This window comes from Primulina eburnea, chromosome 14 (genome assembly GCF_022965805.1).
Source record: "Primulina eburnea isolate SZY01 chromosome 14, ASM2296580v1, whole genome shotgun sequence".
In the NCBI taxonomy this organism is placed as follows: domain Eukaryota; kingdom Viridiplantae; phylum Streptophyta; class Magnoliopsida; order Lamiales; family Gesneriaceae; genus Primulina; species Primulina eburnea.
Window position 1 is genome coordinate 11,331,575 of NC_133114.1, and position 17,516 is coordinate 11,349,090.

The 17,516-nt window shown below is 35.7% G+C and overlaps 1 protein-coding gene across 5 annotated transcripts; it reads left to right on the forward strand.

Annotated features, from left to right (window-relative positions):
• The first annotated feature begins 765 nt into the window (after nt 1-765).
• On the forward strand, nt 766-13,773 carry LOC140813192 (uncharacterized). 5 transcript variants are annotated; one of them, XM_073171660.1, is made up of 13 exons: nt 766-858; nt 8,493-8,631; nt 8,719-8,756; nt 8,850-8,911; nt 9,115-9,234; nt 9,323-9,431; nt 11,003-11,254; nt 11,339-11,451; nt 11,750-11,814; nt 12,204-12,424; nt 12,497-12,650; nt 13,317-13,354; nt 13,442-13,773. In XM_073171660.1, the coding sequence occupies exons 4-13, from the start codon at nt 8,906-8,908 to the stop codon at nt 13,564-13,566; spliced, it is 1,203 nt and encodes a 400-aa protein (XP_073027761.1). In that variant the 5' UTR covers nt 766-858; nt 8,493-8,631; nt 8,719-8,756; nt 8,850-8,905; the 3' UTR covers nt 13,567-13,773. The 5 variants fall into 5 exon arrangements, with proteins under 5 accessions (XP_073027761.1, XP_073027762.1, XP_073027763.1 ...); XM_073171661.1 differs by lacking the exon at nt 766-858 and having other exon boundaries at nt 8,478-8,631; nt 12,506-12,650; XM_073171662.1 differs by lacking the exons at nt 766-858; nt 13,317-13,354; nt 13,442-13,773 and adding an exon at nt 12,682-12,767 and having other exon boundaries at nt 8,478-8,631; nt 12,497-12,592.
• The last annotated feature ends 3,743 nt before the right edge of the window (nt 13,774-17,516 follow it).

Below are 17,516 nucleotides of genomic sequence, written 5' to 3' on the forward strand. Positions count from 1 at the left end.
CGTCAAAATGTTGCTTCCTCCGCCGGACGATGATGATCGAAAATTCCCACCACCTTCGTTCGGAAGTTCCGCAACATGTTCTTCCTCGTGATTGGGTTCAAAGTCTTCAAAAATCGGGAATATAGGCAAAATCTTCACCAAAATCTGAATTGCGGTTTGAAGACGACGTCATTGAAAATATATTTTATAAATATGTATAATGAATAAGGGCATTCACATTCGTTACCGTTATAACACTCACCACCTCAGTAAAAATTGTAGGATCCACATGCCACATACACATTATATTAACACATCTATTCTACCACATTTATTTTAACATTAACATTCATTATTTGTAGGTCCGTTATGTCCACTCATTCATCTTATTCTTATTTTACATTACATATATTCAATTTCAAATTATTTACAAAATTTAAATTATTATTATTTTATATAAATAATAATATGTTTTTATGATAATATGTTTTTATTAATATTTTTAAATTACATAATTTTTATTTAATTGTTAAAATACATTATTATATTATCAACATTTTATTTATTTTTTATTACTTTTTTAGTCCACGGATATAATATTTATGATTTTTTTTCGTTTTTAGTTTTTATTTTTAAAAAGTTCGAACCTAAACCTGATCCGATCCTAACTTGATCGGTTTTTTAATTGAACCGATCGACTCTATTTATATGCGGTTTTGGATCGGTTCTATAACCGGTTCGGGCAAACCGGATCCGGTTCCGGTTCTTCGGATAGTCCCGGTGGGTTCCCGATTGAACTGACCCAATAAGCATGCCTAGCTCTAGCTCTGATGTACCAGCCCATTACCTTTTCCCGCCACAATCTATGAAACGTCCCATGTTCTTGCGTTTAAAATGTACTAGAAATTTTTTTTTTTTTTAAATTTCGGTCCTTGTAAAAATATTTTAATAAAATATTTTTGTCCATGACCTCGAACATTCGCTAGCTAGCATTTAAAAATCAATTGCAAACGTCATAAAATAAAATAATCGCATGAGTTACCAAACCTAGAAAGCAATAATCGTGAAACGTATTTTCCTCTCCAAAACCACTCTAAAGCATAAATAAATGGTTTTAAAAATCTTTTAACGTAAAAACGTAATCATGATCGTGAGTGCGGAAAAAGTAGAAGCGCTGGTCCTCGGGTTGTGTGCACCTTCAGTCCAGTCATCTCATGCGTCAAGCCCTCCCTCAACCTCACCTGCATCCATCACACCTAGTGAGTCTAAAGACTCAATACACCAAATCTTTTTAACGAGTAACAGATATAAAATCACATGCAACAGTGAAAATACTTGTACTTAAAATATCATTTCATGAAAATGCATAAACTTGAGCATGAAAATTTTCGTAAATATTTTCATGATACATAACATGAACCTGAACCTTTACCTTTTCCTCAATCATAACATGATATAATAACATGACGTGATAACATGACGTGATTCTTTTCATGATCATAACATTATCTTTCTCTTGATTGAATTCAGATCGTTAATTGTGACTTTCTGACGTGACATGACATGACATGACGATGGTACCATCTACATGAAACCACAGTACTGGGCGGCGGGGACATCAGCGACACAAGATCGTCAACTGAGCTTTGGCCTATTCTTGATCGTAACCTCAAATCCTCAATTCCTGACATGACATGACATGACGATGGTACCATCTACATGAAACCACAGTACTGGGCGGCGGGGACATCAGCGACACAAGATCGTCAACTGAGCCTTGGCCTATTCTTGATCATAACCTCAAATCCTCGTAGTCACAATTACTTCACCTTCATCAATATTTTCATGTTTTCATCACCTTATAAAATCATGCATGAATGTATTTTCTTTTGAAACCAAGCGTGCACCATGTATTTTAAATGTCAATTTTAATCATAAAATTTCATGGACATTTAAAATAAATCATAAATAAATCATGAACATTTCATAAACATTTGAACATGAACATAATATCATAAAAACAGCATTTAGGGCACTGCCATGACCTTTACTAATTTTGGGTGTAAAAAGACCGTTTTACACCTAATCGTGACATTTTTACGTTTCTGATTTTTTTCTTGATTTCTTGACTTCAACATGTCCTGAATAGTTATTTAAGCTTACATGAATTTACTCATATTTTTATTTAGCTTAAATCGAGGACTTTTTAATTTAATCTTGAAACGTGACGTATTAATGCGTTTAAATCTCGAATTAAACCAAACCTTAGCATAAAATTCCCAAATTAGAAATTTGGACTTATAATAATTATTTAAGCTTAAATATAATTTTTCATAATTTTATCAAGCGTAAAACTAGGCGTTTCAATTAACTTGTTAATTAGCGTTTCGTGCGGCGATTAAATCCCGAAAAATACCAAACTTTAATATAAAATTCCTAAATTCTAAATTTAGTCTTTTTATATTATTCCAGCTTTTATATACCAGGACTCGACCCCCATGAACCATTTTTCAATTTTTCTTTAATTAAAGCCCCTCATTTGACACCTAAACTTCAACCCCGAGCCAACTTTCGATTTTTCACGAGTTACCCCCGAACCATGCTGGTCCAAAACTTGCCCAACCTCCTAAGTTAACCTCTTGGGCCCTCAACCCACCGAGATACTAGGCCCAAAGCCAAAAACGAAGGTCCCCAATACACCTATGTGCTGGCCGAGAGTTTTCTTTTGCGTGGTGACTAATTTGTGAACCTATGGACCAAGCCCACACTCCAGCCCCTGAACCGACACCTTGAGCACTTAACTAGGACCCTGAGGACTCGCCCTAAACCTGCCCAGGAGCCTTGGACCGAAGCTCCTTCCCTGCACGAAGTCTGCATCTCAAGATGCAGCTTCTCGGGTGGGAGTCCTTGCTTGCAAGGACTCCCCCCTGCCGTTCCAGACCGAGCCCTAGCTTGGCTAGGACTCTCCCCCTGACACCACCTGACCCTAGGCTAGCCGTGAACCTCAGCCCAGGCCAGCCCTCCTTTTAAATCATGGAACCCGTATCCTTAAAGTTCATGACAGCAAAACGGGTTTCCGAAGACAGCTTGCGGTGCAGCGTTTTGAGTGTGTTTAGGACTCTTTAAATTCGTGTAAAAACCTCTCTCGATCATGTTCTAACGTCATGGCAGCCCCTTGCATGCAAGAACAATTTATTAGATCCAAAAATCATGAATTAACCACATGTAAGTGCATAAACTCGAAAGTTTCAGAAAGTTTCTTGATGATCTTTATGCATTCAATATTTAAACAATAATATGATATGATGGATGAGAAAAGGAAGATTTAGGCGTGCCTTTGCGTCGTAAACGCACGAAATACCGACGACGACGAAGAACGGAAAGATCCGAGGCTAGTTTCCCTCAAAACTTTGAAAGAAAAGTTGTTGCTTCTCACGGCCGAAGCCTGCTGTTACCGCCGAGGAAAGCTCTTGTTTTAGTAAATTTGAGCGGCGTGACAATTGTGTGCTTAGCTTAGGGTTTTTAATTCCTTTTTGTATACTAAACAAGTTTAATTAATAGGCTTGGGGCCTATTAACTCATAATTAAGCCCACTAGTGCAAGCTAGGCATTAATTAAACTCATAAATTTTAGAAAAGACGTTTTCATAAAGATATTTAGTGAATTAAATAGCCGGACTGCTTAAAAGATCGAATTTTAGTTGAAAATCCAACACCGATAAAAATTTAGTCCCGGCATATTAAATCACTTCACAATTTCTTTGATTTCAAAAATATGAGAAAATTATCACCCTTAAATTAAATAATTAAAATTAATTATTTAATAAAACATTTTTCAGCCTTTGGTCTCCGCTCCTCGGTCGTCACTTGAATACCCTTTTGCAAATACAGTTTAATGCAACTATGCAGAAAATATATTTTAAATATGTCAAAATGCACCACATAAATAATTCGTGCGATAAAAACATTTAATTAAAATACAAGAGAATTTAATAATTGCATGCACATGGTTTGCGTGAACTTTAAATTTTCGGGGCGTTACAATCTCCCCCCCTTAAATTGAATTTCGTTCTCGAAATTCGCTTATCCTTAATAACCTAAAGTTTAGACTTAGTTCTAGTGTCCCAAAAATCCACGCTTCCGCTGCGCTACTCTGATCAAATTTAAGTTCCAGAATGTTCTTACGTCCCCTTGATCCCAATTAATTTTACCTTCTAAATCCTTATTTTCAAATTGTAACTTAAAACGACCCAAATATTTAGTGTTATTACAATTACAACCTCGAATTTAGATTTTTCTTACGATTCCCAACATTAAAATTTGGATAACCAAACTTATCGTATACTATTTTCTTATTTTATACCCAAAATATTCATCAACTTATCAAATTTTCATCTTAAAATCCCAAACGCATCCGATAACGCTTAAACTTTCAAGCCTAATATTGTTTCACCCTTACAAATCCTTGAAAAATTTCTTATAATGCTAAAACCAAGAAAACCCAAGTTTCCGAATATTCATAAAAGTCTAAATCCTCAAAATTCTTACCATATAACCCATTAATTTATCATTTATTGCTAAACTAGTTCCCAAATTTCTTAAAAATCTCAAAATTAATTCTTGATTTCCCCAAAAATTATCCTAATTGGTCCTTAATTTCGAAAATCTTACGATTAACCCATAAATTTTAGGCGTTCTTAATTTTCTTCTACAATTTCCCATAACATAGTTTTCGATAATTTTAAACTTAATTGTCCAAAAATAAATTTCCATAACCAATCTTACTTTTCATCAACTTAAAATCCCAATTTATCTATTTTCTTATTCCCAAAGTCGTTGTAATCCTCGAGTAATTATTCCTTATGTCTAATTCCCAAAAATTAATTCAACTAATAACCATGAATCCTAAATATTTTCTTAGAAAATCTAAGATTCCCAAAGGCATTCATAATATTCACGATTAACTTATAGCCCAAAAATAGAACGTCGATACTAAAACCCAAAAATCAAAGTCGTCCAATTCCACAACAAACCAACATGCGTTAAAATAACATAATTTTTTCATTTCATAACGTAACACAAATAAAAAAATTCTAAAGCATATAAATCATGTATCCTCATAGAGCTAATAAACATGTTACGTAAACATATAATTCATATATCCTCATAAACTTATTAAACATGTGACGTAAACAATTAATTCATGTACTTATGCAGGTAATATCATGAAATCATATAAAGCATGTAAACTTACAAATTTGAGGCTTGACGACTGATCTTTCCGGCGCTGATGGTGGCACAACCCTTTACAGGACCAAGGCTCTGATACCAACTGAAACGTCCCATGTTCTTGCGTTTAAAATGTACTAGAAATTTTTTTTTTTTTTAAATTTCGGTCCTTGTAAAAATATTTTAATAAAATATTTTTGTCCATGACCTCGAACATTCGCTAGCTAGCATTTAAAAATCAATTGCAAACGTCATAAAATAAAATAATCGCATGAGTTACCAAACCTAGAAAGCAATAATCGTGAAACGTATTTTCCTCTCCAAAACCACTCTAAAGCATAAATAAATGGTTTAAAAAATCTTTTAACGTAAAAACGTAATCATGATCGTGAGTGCGGAAAAAGTAGAAGCGCTGGTCCTCGGGTTGTGTGCACCTTCAGTCCAGTCATCTCATGCGTCAAGCCCTCCCTCAACCTCACCTGCATCCATCACACCTAGTGAGTCTAAAGACTCAATACACCAAATCTTTTTAACGAGTAACAGATATAAAATCACATGCAACAGTGAAAATACTTGTACTTAAAATATCATTTCATGAAAATGCATAAACTTGAGCATGAAAATTTTCGTAAATATTTTCATGATGCATAACATGAACCTGAACCTTTACCTTTTCCTCAATCATAACATGATATAATAACATGACGTGATTCTTTTCATGATCATAACATTATCTTTCTCTTGATTGAATTCAGATCGTTAATTGTGACTTTCTGACGTGACATGACATGACATGACGATGGTACCATCTACATGAAACCACAGTACTGGGCGGCGGGGACATCAGCGACACAAGATCGTCAACTGAGCCTTGGCCTATTCTTGATCGTAACCTCAAATCCTCAATTCCTGACATGACATGACATGACGATGGTACCATCTACATGAAACCACAGTACTGGGCGGCGGGGACATCAGCGACACAAGATCGTCAACTGAGCCTTGGCCTATTCTTGATCATAACCTCAAATCCTCGTAGTCACAATTACTTCACCTTCATCAATATTTTCATGTTTTCATCACCTTATAAAATCATGCATGAATGTATTTTCTTTTGAAACCAAGCGTGCACCATGTATTTTAAATGTCAATTTTAATCATAAAATTTCATGGACATTTAAAATAAATCATAAATAAATCATGAACATTTCATAAACATTTGAACATGAACATAATATCATAAAAACAGCATTTAGGGCACTGTCATGACCTTTACTAATTTTGGGTGTAAAAAGACCGTTTTACCCCTAATCGTGACATTTTTACGTTTCTGATTTTTTTCTTGATTTCTTGACTTCAACATGTCCTGAATAGTTATTTAAGCTTACATGAATTTACTCATATTTTTATTTAGCTTAAATCGAGGACTTTTTAATTTAATCTTGAAACGTGACGTATTAATGCGTTTAAATCTCGAATTAAACCAAACCTTAGCATAAAATTCCCAAATTAGAAATTTGGACTTATAATAATTATTTAAGCTTAAATATAATTTTTCATAATTTTATCAAGCGTAAAACTAGGCGTTTCAATTAACTCGTTAATTAGCGTTTCGTGCGGCGATTAAATCCCGAAAAATACCAAACTTTAATATAAAATTCCTAAATTCTAAATTTAGTCTTTTTATATTATTCCAGCTTTTATATACCAGGACTCGACCCCCGTGAACCATTTTTCAATTTTTCTTTAATTAAAGCCCCTCATTTGACACCTAAACTTCAACCCCGAGCCAACTTTCGATTTTTCACGAGTTACCCCCGAACCATGCTGGTCCAAAACTTGCCCAACCTCCTAAGTTAACCTCTTGGGCCCTCAACCCACCGAGATACCAGGCCCAAAGCCAAAAACGAAGGTCCCCAATACACCTATGTGCTGGCCGAGAGTTTTCTTTTGCGTGGTGACTAATTTGTGAACCTATGGACCAAGCCCACACTCCAGCCCCTGAACCGACACCTTGAGCACTTAACTAGGACTCTGAGGACTCGCCCTAAACCTGCCCAGGAGCCTTGGACCGAAGCTCCTTCCCTGCACGAAGTCTGCATCTCAAGATGCAGCTTCTCGGGTGGGAGTCCTTGCTTGCAAGGACTCCCCCCTGCCGTTCCAGACCGAGCCCTAGCATGGCTAGGACTCTCCCCCTGACACCACCTGACCCTAGGCTAGCCGTGAACCTCAGCCCAGGCCAGCCCTCCTTTTAAATCATGGAACCCGTATCCTTAAAGTTCATGACAGCAAAACGGGTTTCCGAAGACAGCTTGCGGTGCAGCGTTTTGAGTGTGTTTAGGACTCTTTAAATTCGTGTAAAAACCTCTCTCGATCATGTTCTAACGTCATGGCAGCCCCTTGCATGCAAGAACAATTTATTAGATCCAAAAATCATGAATTAACCACATGTAAGTGCATAAACTCGAAAGTTTCAGAAAGTTTCTTGATGATCTTTATGCATTCAATATTTAAACAATAATATGATATGATGGATGAGAAAAGGAAGATTTAGGCGTGCCTTTGCGTCGTAAACGCACGAAATACCGACGACGACGAAGAACGGAAAGATCCGAGGCTAGTTTCCCTCAAAACTTTGAAAGAAAAGTTGTTGCTTCTCACGGCCGAAGCCTGCTGTTACCGCCGAGGAAAGCTCTTGTTTTAGTAAATTTGAGCGGCGTGACAATTGTGTGCTTAGCTTAGGGTTTTTAATTCCTTTTTGTATACTAAACAAGTTTAATTAATAGGCTTGGGGCCTATTAACTCATAATTAAGCCTACTAGTGCAAGCTAGGCATTAATTAAACTCATAAATTTTAGAAAAGACGTTTTCATAAAGATATTTAGTGAATTAAATAGCCGGACTGCTTAAAAGATCGAATTTTAGTTGAAAATCTAACACCGATAAAAATTTAGTCTCGGCATATTAAATCACTTCACAATTTCTTTGATTTCAAAAATATGAGAAAATTATCACCCTTAAATTAAATAATTAAAATTAATTATTTAATAAAACATTTTTCAGCCTTTGGTCTCCGCTCCTCGGTCGTCACTTGAATACCCTTTTGCAAATACAGTTTAATGCAACTATGCAGAAAATATATTTTAAATATGTCAAAATGCACCACATAAATAATTCGTGCGATAAAAACATTTAATTAAAATACAAGAGAATTTAATAATTGCATGCACATAGTTTGCGTGAACTTTAAATTTTCGGAGCGTTACAATCTATCTATCGGCTTAGCTTGTAGTTTGATTCCCAAATTTTGGTGAGGAAATGGAGCTGGGATCTAAGCGGGAATGCTCTCAAAATCTTCGCTCGATCAATCATATGCCTGGCGCGAATCGGCAACGAGATCGTCCTTCAGGCATCACCGTCTCTTGTGAGCTATTTTTAATTGTATATTATTCCTGTAATTCGTCGTGTATTTTGACTTACGATTCCTCAAATGTTTTGTTTCTTATTGAAGTTGGTAGAATGCGATGAGCATAACCCCAGTTGCAGCAAGTCAGTTTTGTCTTTTTCCAGAAATTTATAAGATTGTTTCTGTACTTTTTTTTACTAGTTTTGATAAAGTAATTAGGGTTTTAAGGATTTCAGGATGGAATTTCATTGGCTTCCAGTAAAACAAAACCAGTGTAGGCCTGATGGCATGAATGTCGGTACGAGCTATGTAAAATCATATGTTCTGAATCATGTTACATTTCAGAAATATATACTGTGTTTTCGTGTGAAAATGAGTATTGACTGACCACTTTGTTCCAATTTTTTTGCGTTCAGTGTAATGTAAATGCAGTTTGAATTTGGAACGGAGAGGAGTCTTTGCTGTTTCAATTTTCATTTAATATTTAACTTTTTGTGGCAGCTTACTTGTCATACTCTTAATTCATCGAGGTCCGCCTATCAATCCATAACCTTGAAACCCGATTTCTTTGATGTCTATTCAGTTTCTAGTGCCCAGGTGCAATGCAGTGTGCTTTTGAAGGTATTCCTTTTTGCATCAACAACAGTCTCCTAAGATAATTTTTATACCGCCTGAATCCAAATAACTTGCTTTATTTTGATTTATGCAGGCCATCTGTTCAGTATTGCGAACTCCAATAGCGAGTATAGAGCATATAAGTGTTCTATTATCTGATCCTAATTCACCAAAGGTGCAGTGGACTTTAGAATGTTTCAATGGTAGAGTCCTATTGTTACATCTTATAATTAATTGCCTCTTGATACTCTGCTCAGTTTCCACTAGATAAATAGTTCGCAGTGACAGATTTTGTTAAGTATTGTTGGTGTTCATAAAGAATTTTTTGTTGGATATTGCAGAAAAGTTCTAAACCTGATTATGTCCATTTGCCTTCTGTGCAAAAACACATAAGATAGATACGCACATGGCAGTTTGTAGATTGAACAAGTATTTAATGGTTCAAGTTGCATACAAGATTTTCACCCATCAAAATTCTCTCTGCTCAGAGTGGAATGATATTCATAACATAGAAGGTGGAAGGGATGAACAGATTCAAATTTTTGTAATAAAAATAAAAAACTGCGAGTTATTTAGTGGTCAGTCAATACTCATTATTCTGTCCACAAACCTTGATACTGTCGCGCTGGGCGGTCAAACAATGGTGCCCTAGTGCACCATGTTCTGTCCAGAATGCTAGGTGTCGAATTAGCAAAAATGGTCAACATGAAAGTTGCAGATCTATGTCTTAACTTTCATTTGCCACTGACCTCATTCAATTTGGATATCAGACGCGAAAATTACGCTCGTTCTCCCCAAATGTGTCAGTGCAGACACTTCAATGCACACAATACACTTCGGGATGATTTTGCCTCTATTTCCAAATAGATTTGGACAAAACTCAAAAACATGAACATTGTAGTACTATGTATTAGCTTTTTAATGAAATTGGTTTCATTACATTTGAACTAATACTCAGATACTTATACTGAAACCGGAACATGTGTCACTTATATACTTCATGTACTTAATAACATTACAATGTCATAAATTACCGATTATAAAAATATGATTTACGATAATACGATACACGGTACTTACAAAACAAGATGTTCTAGCCTCAACTCTTTTGGTGGTTGAAAGACTGATTTGCTACCAATTTACTTAGACCTATTGAAATTGCACTTCTTCTGTTCAAAGCAGAAATGCTGCTTATGGTGAAGGAATGGGTACAATAATATGATTCCAAAAACATATAGCTCTTATGCTAAAAAAAAACATGTGGCTCTTTGACCTCTAATATGGCAACTGCATATAATTGTTAAAAATGAGAAGCATGGCTGCTATCAAGAAGGCATAAAGTTTGTTGTAGACCTTTTAGACTTAAAAAAAATTAATATACTTTCATGAGCATGTCCAAAACCCCTTTAATTGCTTGGACAAAAAAATAACTCAAAATATCAGAAATTTCTTTGTGCTTCTTTTACAAGAATTTCTGCTAGACTGAGGTTATTTGATATAAAATACAATAATGGCATGCAAATTTATATGTAGCTGAGCTATATGTCACATTTAACTTCCTTTCAGTATGCCCCAAAAAAAGTTCTTAGAAAAGGAGCATTATTTCATTGTTGTCACCTTTAGCCTGTACCTGTAAGTTTTCAATCTCTGCTTAATCATGTTTCAAGTGTGTTGCATCGTGTTGAGACGATTGTATGTCCGCCATTGTATGCCATCAAATCCCATTTCCACCACCTGTCGTGTTTTAGAGTGTGAAAATTATGTTCTTTTACAGGAATGAGAAAAACCTATTGGATATCATGCAATGTTGAACCTGATATACAACAACTATCACTTGATCGAAGGCTGCTTCCTAGCAGCTTTGTGGTTCGGCCTCGGGATCTCAACAGATTACTAGCTAATTTTCAATCAACACTTCAGGAGATCACAATCATCGCAACACAACAACCTACCTTGAACGCCAATGCTGCTGATCAGTTTGGGGGAAAAGCCGTTGAATTTAGAAGTTACATTGACCCAACCTCAGGTACACTAGGCAACTTTGTATATTTTTTGCACTAGAAAAGGCTCAGTTCACAGCTAATATTAGAGTGTACACTCCTAAATGCAGAAAATGATTCATTGCTACATACTCAGCTGTGGATAGATCCTAAGGAGGAATTTGTACAGTATGAGCACTTTCGAGATCCTGTAGATATAACATTTGGAGTGAAGGAACTGAAGGTGAAGCAACTGAATGCATATTGATTTTCTTTCCTTCAATGACTTGTAGAAGTGGTGGCATATAAATGAAAACTTGTAAGCAGATTTTCCATCAACTTAGTTTCATGTCTATGACACATGCGTAGTCTATAATAGACTCCACTTCATGCTGCTAGGCAACCTCTATTACCATCAAAATTATGCCAGCAGGATACTTTGGACTGTTCCCTTTCATCATATTGTGAGCTTTATTATTTTTTCTTTTTCTGTTGTTTGTAACACTTCTCTTCCTTTGGTTTATTTTTGCTATACATTCCAGGCATTTCTTTCATTCTGCGAGGGATGTGAAGTTGACATACACATATACTTTGATAAAGCTGGCGAGTAAGATTAATTTTCTTCTCACACTTGATTAATTAACCATTTTCTAATTAGCATATAAGCTTTTTCTTTCCATTGTTCATGAAGTTATTTTCCAATTGAGGATGCCTCTGGTACAGCAAAAGTTCTTGCTACTTCTGTTTGTGGACATGCTGAAATGTATATTTGAATTTTTTATGTTAGATTAAATGTTTAATATTGAGTTGTATCTTCAGCAAAACAAGAGTTGACAATGCACAGTTACCCTCTGCACGTATTTAATGAAGAACTTTTTTCTTTATAGGTGGATCTACTGATCTACATATTCTGAACATTCCTGCTTATTTACTTGTTGTCATCAAATTTTTAGCTTTCAAATTGAATTTAATCTGATCGGCTAAATGGATAAACAGGCCAATTCTAATGGCGCCAAAATTTGGCTCAGATGACGAATCCTTCTCAAATTTTGATGCCACACTAGTGCTTGCAACCATGCTTGTCTCGCAGCTCAACTTTGGAAATTCTGCAGGACCTCCTCCAGCTGCCAGTGCAGGGGCTTCAGCACAGCAAGATCCTAATGGAAATACTTCTGATCACCCGTCTGATCACACCAGAATTTGGTCTGAACTCTCAGGTGAATTCAACATATTTCTTAATGTTAGACTGAATAACTTGCATTGGTCTTCATGAATTTGTACACATGAAGGAAGTGCAGCAAAAGATGGTAATGACACTGAAGATAGGCGTATCCATGTAGAAGGAAATCAACAGACTAAAGAACATAGGACAATCCAGAGGATTGGTGAGATGAACATTTCTGTGGATAAAAATGCTACTGGAATGCCTGGCTACCAAGGAGCGTATCCTTATAAATATTTCATTGTGTTGCAGGAGTCCTATTGCTATCTTCCTAATGAGTCAAAATTTTATGCTCATAGTCTGATGAACTGGGGTTGAAAGGGGGAAAAAAAGAATAATTCAGCAATTTTATTCCTAGGAGATGCTAGTAGCTTCAAAAGTACGAAGCTTCAGTGCATATATTTTACTTTTTAATGTTTTTACATGAATTATTTTCAATTACAAGTTTCTCATTTTTTGGTCATATGGTCTCCGTGAGTGAGAAAAGGTAGTCCAACCTCTGAACACTTCTAGGAAATAAAGAAACAGAGAAAAAGAAAAGTAAGACTGTTTCTTGTAAAACGAGACCTAATTTTCATCAGAAATAAAGGGTCTCGATCTTTTGACTTTATTTTGTTAAGTTTAGCACGATGGGACATCGAATTGTTGAAGTATCGGCGCATTTTAAGTCTTAACTCACATTCTTGAACTGATGCATGTTTTTTAGACTGGTTAAAAAGAAAAAATATGTAGTGGTAAATCTTTACCATAAGAGCCACATTAGTTATTATCGGGATCAATTTCATAAACCTACTAGATCATATAAACTTGATAAGAGTATGTGATATACCATAGAACACCTATTTTTAGCAAATATCACTTTCAATTTTCTTGACGTAATGTAATAGTTGTGCCATGGAAACAAATAATGCAGGAAACCCTCGAGGTTGGTTAAATGTGCAAGGTTTACCTTGGTGTTTTTTTATCCTGCTTCATGCTCAATCAAATACTACTTCAATTGTTGTGCTTTTAGGTGGAGATGTAATTGGCAGTACTTTATCACAACGCCATCCTAGAAACTGGGTAGATGCAGTTGCGGATGATGATGAAGAGGATGAAGCAGACTTGTTTGTTCAGTCAACACCTCCATACTCATGAATAGAAGATATATTTTTCCCCTTTTTAGTAGTTCAAATGAAATAGTGAATATTTAGCCATATGATTCTAAATTAGAACTAGTGGCGTATTTAAAGAAGATGCTCACCACATAACATTTACATGTATGAGAACTTCATACATTCTCTGCCTGATTGTATAATGTCCTTTGATGCTGTTAATATATTGTGAATGTTGGGACTCGGTGAAAAGTAGATTCTTTTAAAAATTACTGTATTTTGTATGCCACTGTAGAAGATAATACTTAATCTTCGTCTTTTCCACCCAATTGTTTTTACTTTGTGTATTTATTATTTTTATGTTGACAAAGATGCCGCTTTTTCACTAAGTTCAAAACAAGATAAAAACATAATCGAAACTCGCATCTATCTGTTTCTTGATTTTAAAGTGTGGTCTTAGTGCACATACGAGTAATGTTGATGACTTGGTATATTGTGTTAGCCTTGTTTGGTTGTTGATCTTGAGGACAAGGTCTTTGAAGGGGAGGAGGGTTGAAGCAATCTGTAACGGTTTAACCCACTTGTGATATTGTCTAATTTGATCAGTGGTCTCACGGCTTTAAAATGTTTCACAACGTGCGGCGTCTAACACACAGAATCTGATACCAACTGTAACGGCCCAGATTCGACGATCGTCTTCATTGTACCAAGACGAGTCTTTTTAGTGTGCTTATGTCCTCATTCACATGCACCATAAAAAATTTTCCAATAGGTCACCTATCACAAAATTGCCTCAAATCAAGCACGTTTAATTTTGGAGTTCTTATATGATGAGCTCTCGAAAAGAAGATGCATCTTCTTGATATAAGTATTATATATAAAATCTTTTAAGCACTTCTCAACTGCACAGTCTCATACCTGAACAGTTTTGGAAATCTCTATTCTTCCAGTGTGAGATCGGTTTATTCATGTTCTCTTTCGCCTAGAAGCCTGCCAGGAGTCATTAATTGTCCGTGCAACCTCATGGCACCGGCGATCACCCCCGCCCTCTTCGGCCCCGAGCCTCACACAACCAAAAGTGAAATTCCATGTAATATGAGGCTTTGTCACCTGTTTTATGTTAATTAAATGTCTATGGTGTAATTAAACCTGGAGACAAGTAAAAACCAGATACCTACCCCGCCATGACGAAATATCCAAACTATGAATGGATCGGATGTTTTATAATTGAGATTGCAAAATGATAGGCCAACAGGGAGGGTCTGCTCTAAGGATCAAATATCTAATTGGTATAGTTTAAAACATGTCAAAAGATATGTGGTATCATTCCAAATATTCAATAGTTGAACCAATCAAAAGTTGGTTAGTTTTTATCTTATGGAATGTGCAAGTGGCTAGGAAATTATTTAAGTTCTAGTTGGTTTTCCTTATTTCTTTGTTCTATCAAAGGCTTGTGATTTGTAGTTTGTACGACATTCAGAAACTTTAATGAGAGATTAGGGAGTGAGATGATCTGGGAATAGGCTTGGGGTCACTTGCATAGCTCTTGTAATTGAAGGAATGAAATTTGTTATGAAAATCTTCTTTGTTTTTCTTCTATAAGCTTTTTGTATTTACATATCACACACATATTCCCCCAACTTGATACAACATTCTCTTAACTATTTCCTCTGTCAAAACTCAACAAATTGGTACCATAGCCATGTTGAGGGTTGAGGGTTCAAGGATGACGTTCACAAAGTTCAATCCGGAGAAATACAATGGGGACAACGATTTTGGATTATGGAGGATAAAAATGAGAGCATTGGTGGTTCACCAAGGCCTCAATATTGCATTGAAGGAGGAGAAAGAATTACCAGTAAGTTTATCGGCCCAAGAAAAGACCGATTTACTTCACAAAGCGAACATCATATTGATTTTAAACTTGCCTAACTCGGTTTTGAAGAAGGTAGCTAAGGAACATACTTCGGCTGGAGTGTGGAGTAAACTTGAGTCTGTACATGACAAAGACTCTAGTGAGCAGGTTATTCTTGAAGGAATCCTTGTATGCTTACAAGATGAGGGGGTATGATGATCTCGAATGTCAACTGGATGCATTTGAAAAGATAATCCAAGATTTAGAAAACATTGGAATTGAGGTAGATGATGAGGATCTAAAACTCCTACCGATTGGTTCTCTTTCAGGATAATAATCAAATTTTTTGGACAAGTTGTATAAAAGAGAGAGTTTTCTCTGGAAAATGAACGAAGTGCACTAAGATCTAAGGATTTGAAGAAGAAATCATATAAAAAGGACAGAGACAAGGTATGGCTTCATAACTTAAAAAGTTTATCAGGGCCAAAAGTACTTCTTGGAGATGATAAAGCATGTGCAGTGGAGGGAATAAGCACTTGAGTCTCAAGTTACATGATGACATGGTGAGGACGTTGCATGACTTGAGATATATTCCTAAGCTAAAGATTAATCTTATCTCACTTGGTAAATTTTATAAGGCTGGATATACTTTCACAGGAGACAACAAAAGCTTGAGGATTATAAAGGGAGTCATGGTCACTTACAAGGGAAAACTGAGACATGGATTATATTATCTGTTGAGAAAGGTTGTAACAGGTTCAGTCTGTAATCTTGTGACCGGAAAAAAGAATACAAATTTCTTATGGCACAAGAGATTGGGACATATGAGTCACAAAGGTATTCAGGAACTCAAAATGCAAGGAGCGTTAGGGATCGTCTTGAAGATGATTTGGCATTTTATGAGTATTGTCTTGGTAAATCTCACAAGGTAAATTTCAACACTGGACAATATACAACCGGATAAAAATTGTTCTACATACATATGGACTTATGGGAAACAACGAAGACTCCTTCACATGTTTGTGTAGTGTATCTCTTGACCATTGTGGATGATTATTCCAGAAAAATATGGGTTGTCCACTTCCCAGCAAGGACCAAACCTTCAAAGAGTTCAAGTAATGAAAGACACTGATTGAATCTCAAAAAGGGAGGAGGGAATTGACAATGGAATGGAGATCTTTTCAAAGGAGTTAAAAAATGTGTGCAGAAAGAGGACTATTAAGGCACAAGGTTGTACCAGGTAATGCCCAAAAAAATAGATGGGTTGAGAAGTTCAATAGAATGATGCTTGAGAGAATACAATGCATGCTCATTGGTGTAAATCTGCCGAAAGCATTTTGGGCTGAGGTTGCCGTCATAACAATATATTTGATAAACAGGTGCCCTTCTACGGCATTAAATTTCAAAACATAACATGCACTATGCCAAAAATCACTTTTTACTTCAGATAATATCTGAAGTAATAGGGTACTTAAGTGCCGAAGTATATGGACGTGAAGTAATAGATGTACCTTTTACTTCACATAATACCCGAAGTTGTAGTATTGAAAATACCGAAGTCTTTTGGCCGGTTTTGGGAGGAAAACCGATCCAGAATTGGACCGGTGTCGAAGTAATAAATGTGTTTTACTTCATCGATTATAGTGAATAATGAAGTAGTATATTATATAACTTCCTCTTAATTATTATTTAGCGACGGAATTCATGTTAAAAACCGTCGCTATTGTGCGACGGAATTCATGTTACAAAACGTCGCTATATTGCGACGGAAGTCATGTTAAATACCGTCGCTAGTGTGCGACGGACTTTATATCAAAAACCGTCGCTACTTAGCGACGGGGTTCATATGTGTTCCGTCGCTAATATGTTAGGTAAAATAAAAAAAATTTAATAAATCTGTGTTATGAATTGGTGCGGTAAAATATAAAAAATTTAATAAATCTGTGTTATGAATTGGTACAATCGTGTAAGAGATAAAAATTTTAAGTATTGTAAAGTGGTAAAATCGTGTAAGAAATAAAAATTTTAAGTGTTGTGAAATTGTAAAATCGTGTAAGTGATAAAAATTTTAAGTGTTGTGAAGTTGTAAAATTGTGTAAGTGAGAAAAAATTTTAATTGTTGTGAAGTGAAGTGGAAT

Bases quoted from the DNA above. Each gene is read 5' to 3' on its own strand.
- LOC140813192 (XM_073171660.1), top strand. The intron at 11,255-11,338 runs GTACACTAGGCA...TCCTAAATGCAG, and splicing joins TTACATTGACCCAACCTCAG to AAAATGATTCATTGCTACAT. The intron at 13,355-13,441 runs GTTGGTTAAATG...TTGTGCTTTTAG, and splicing joins TAATGCAGGAAACCCTCGAG to GTGGAGATGTAATTGGCAGT.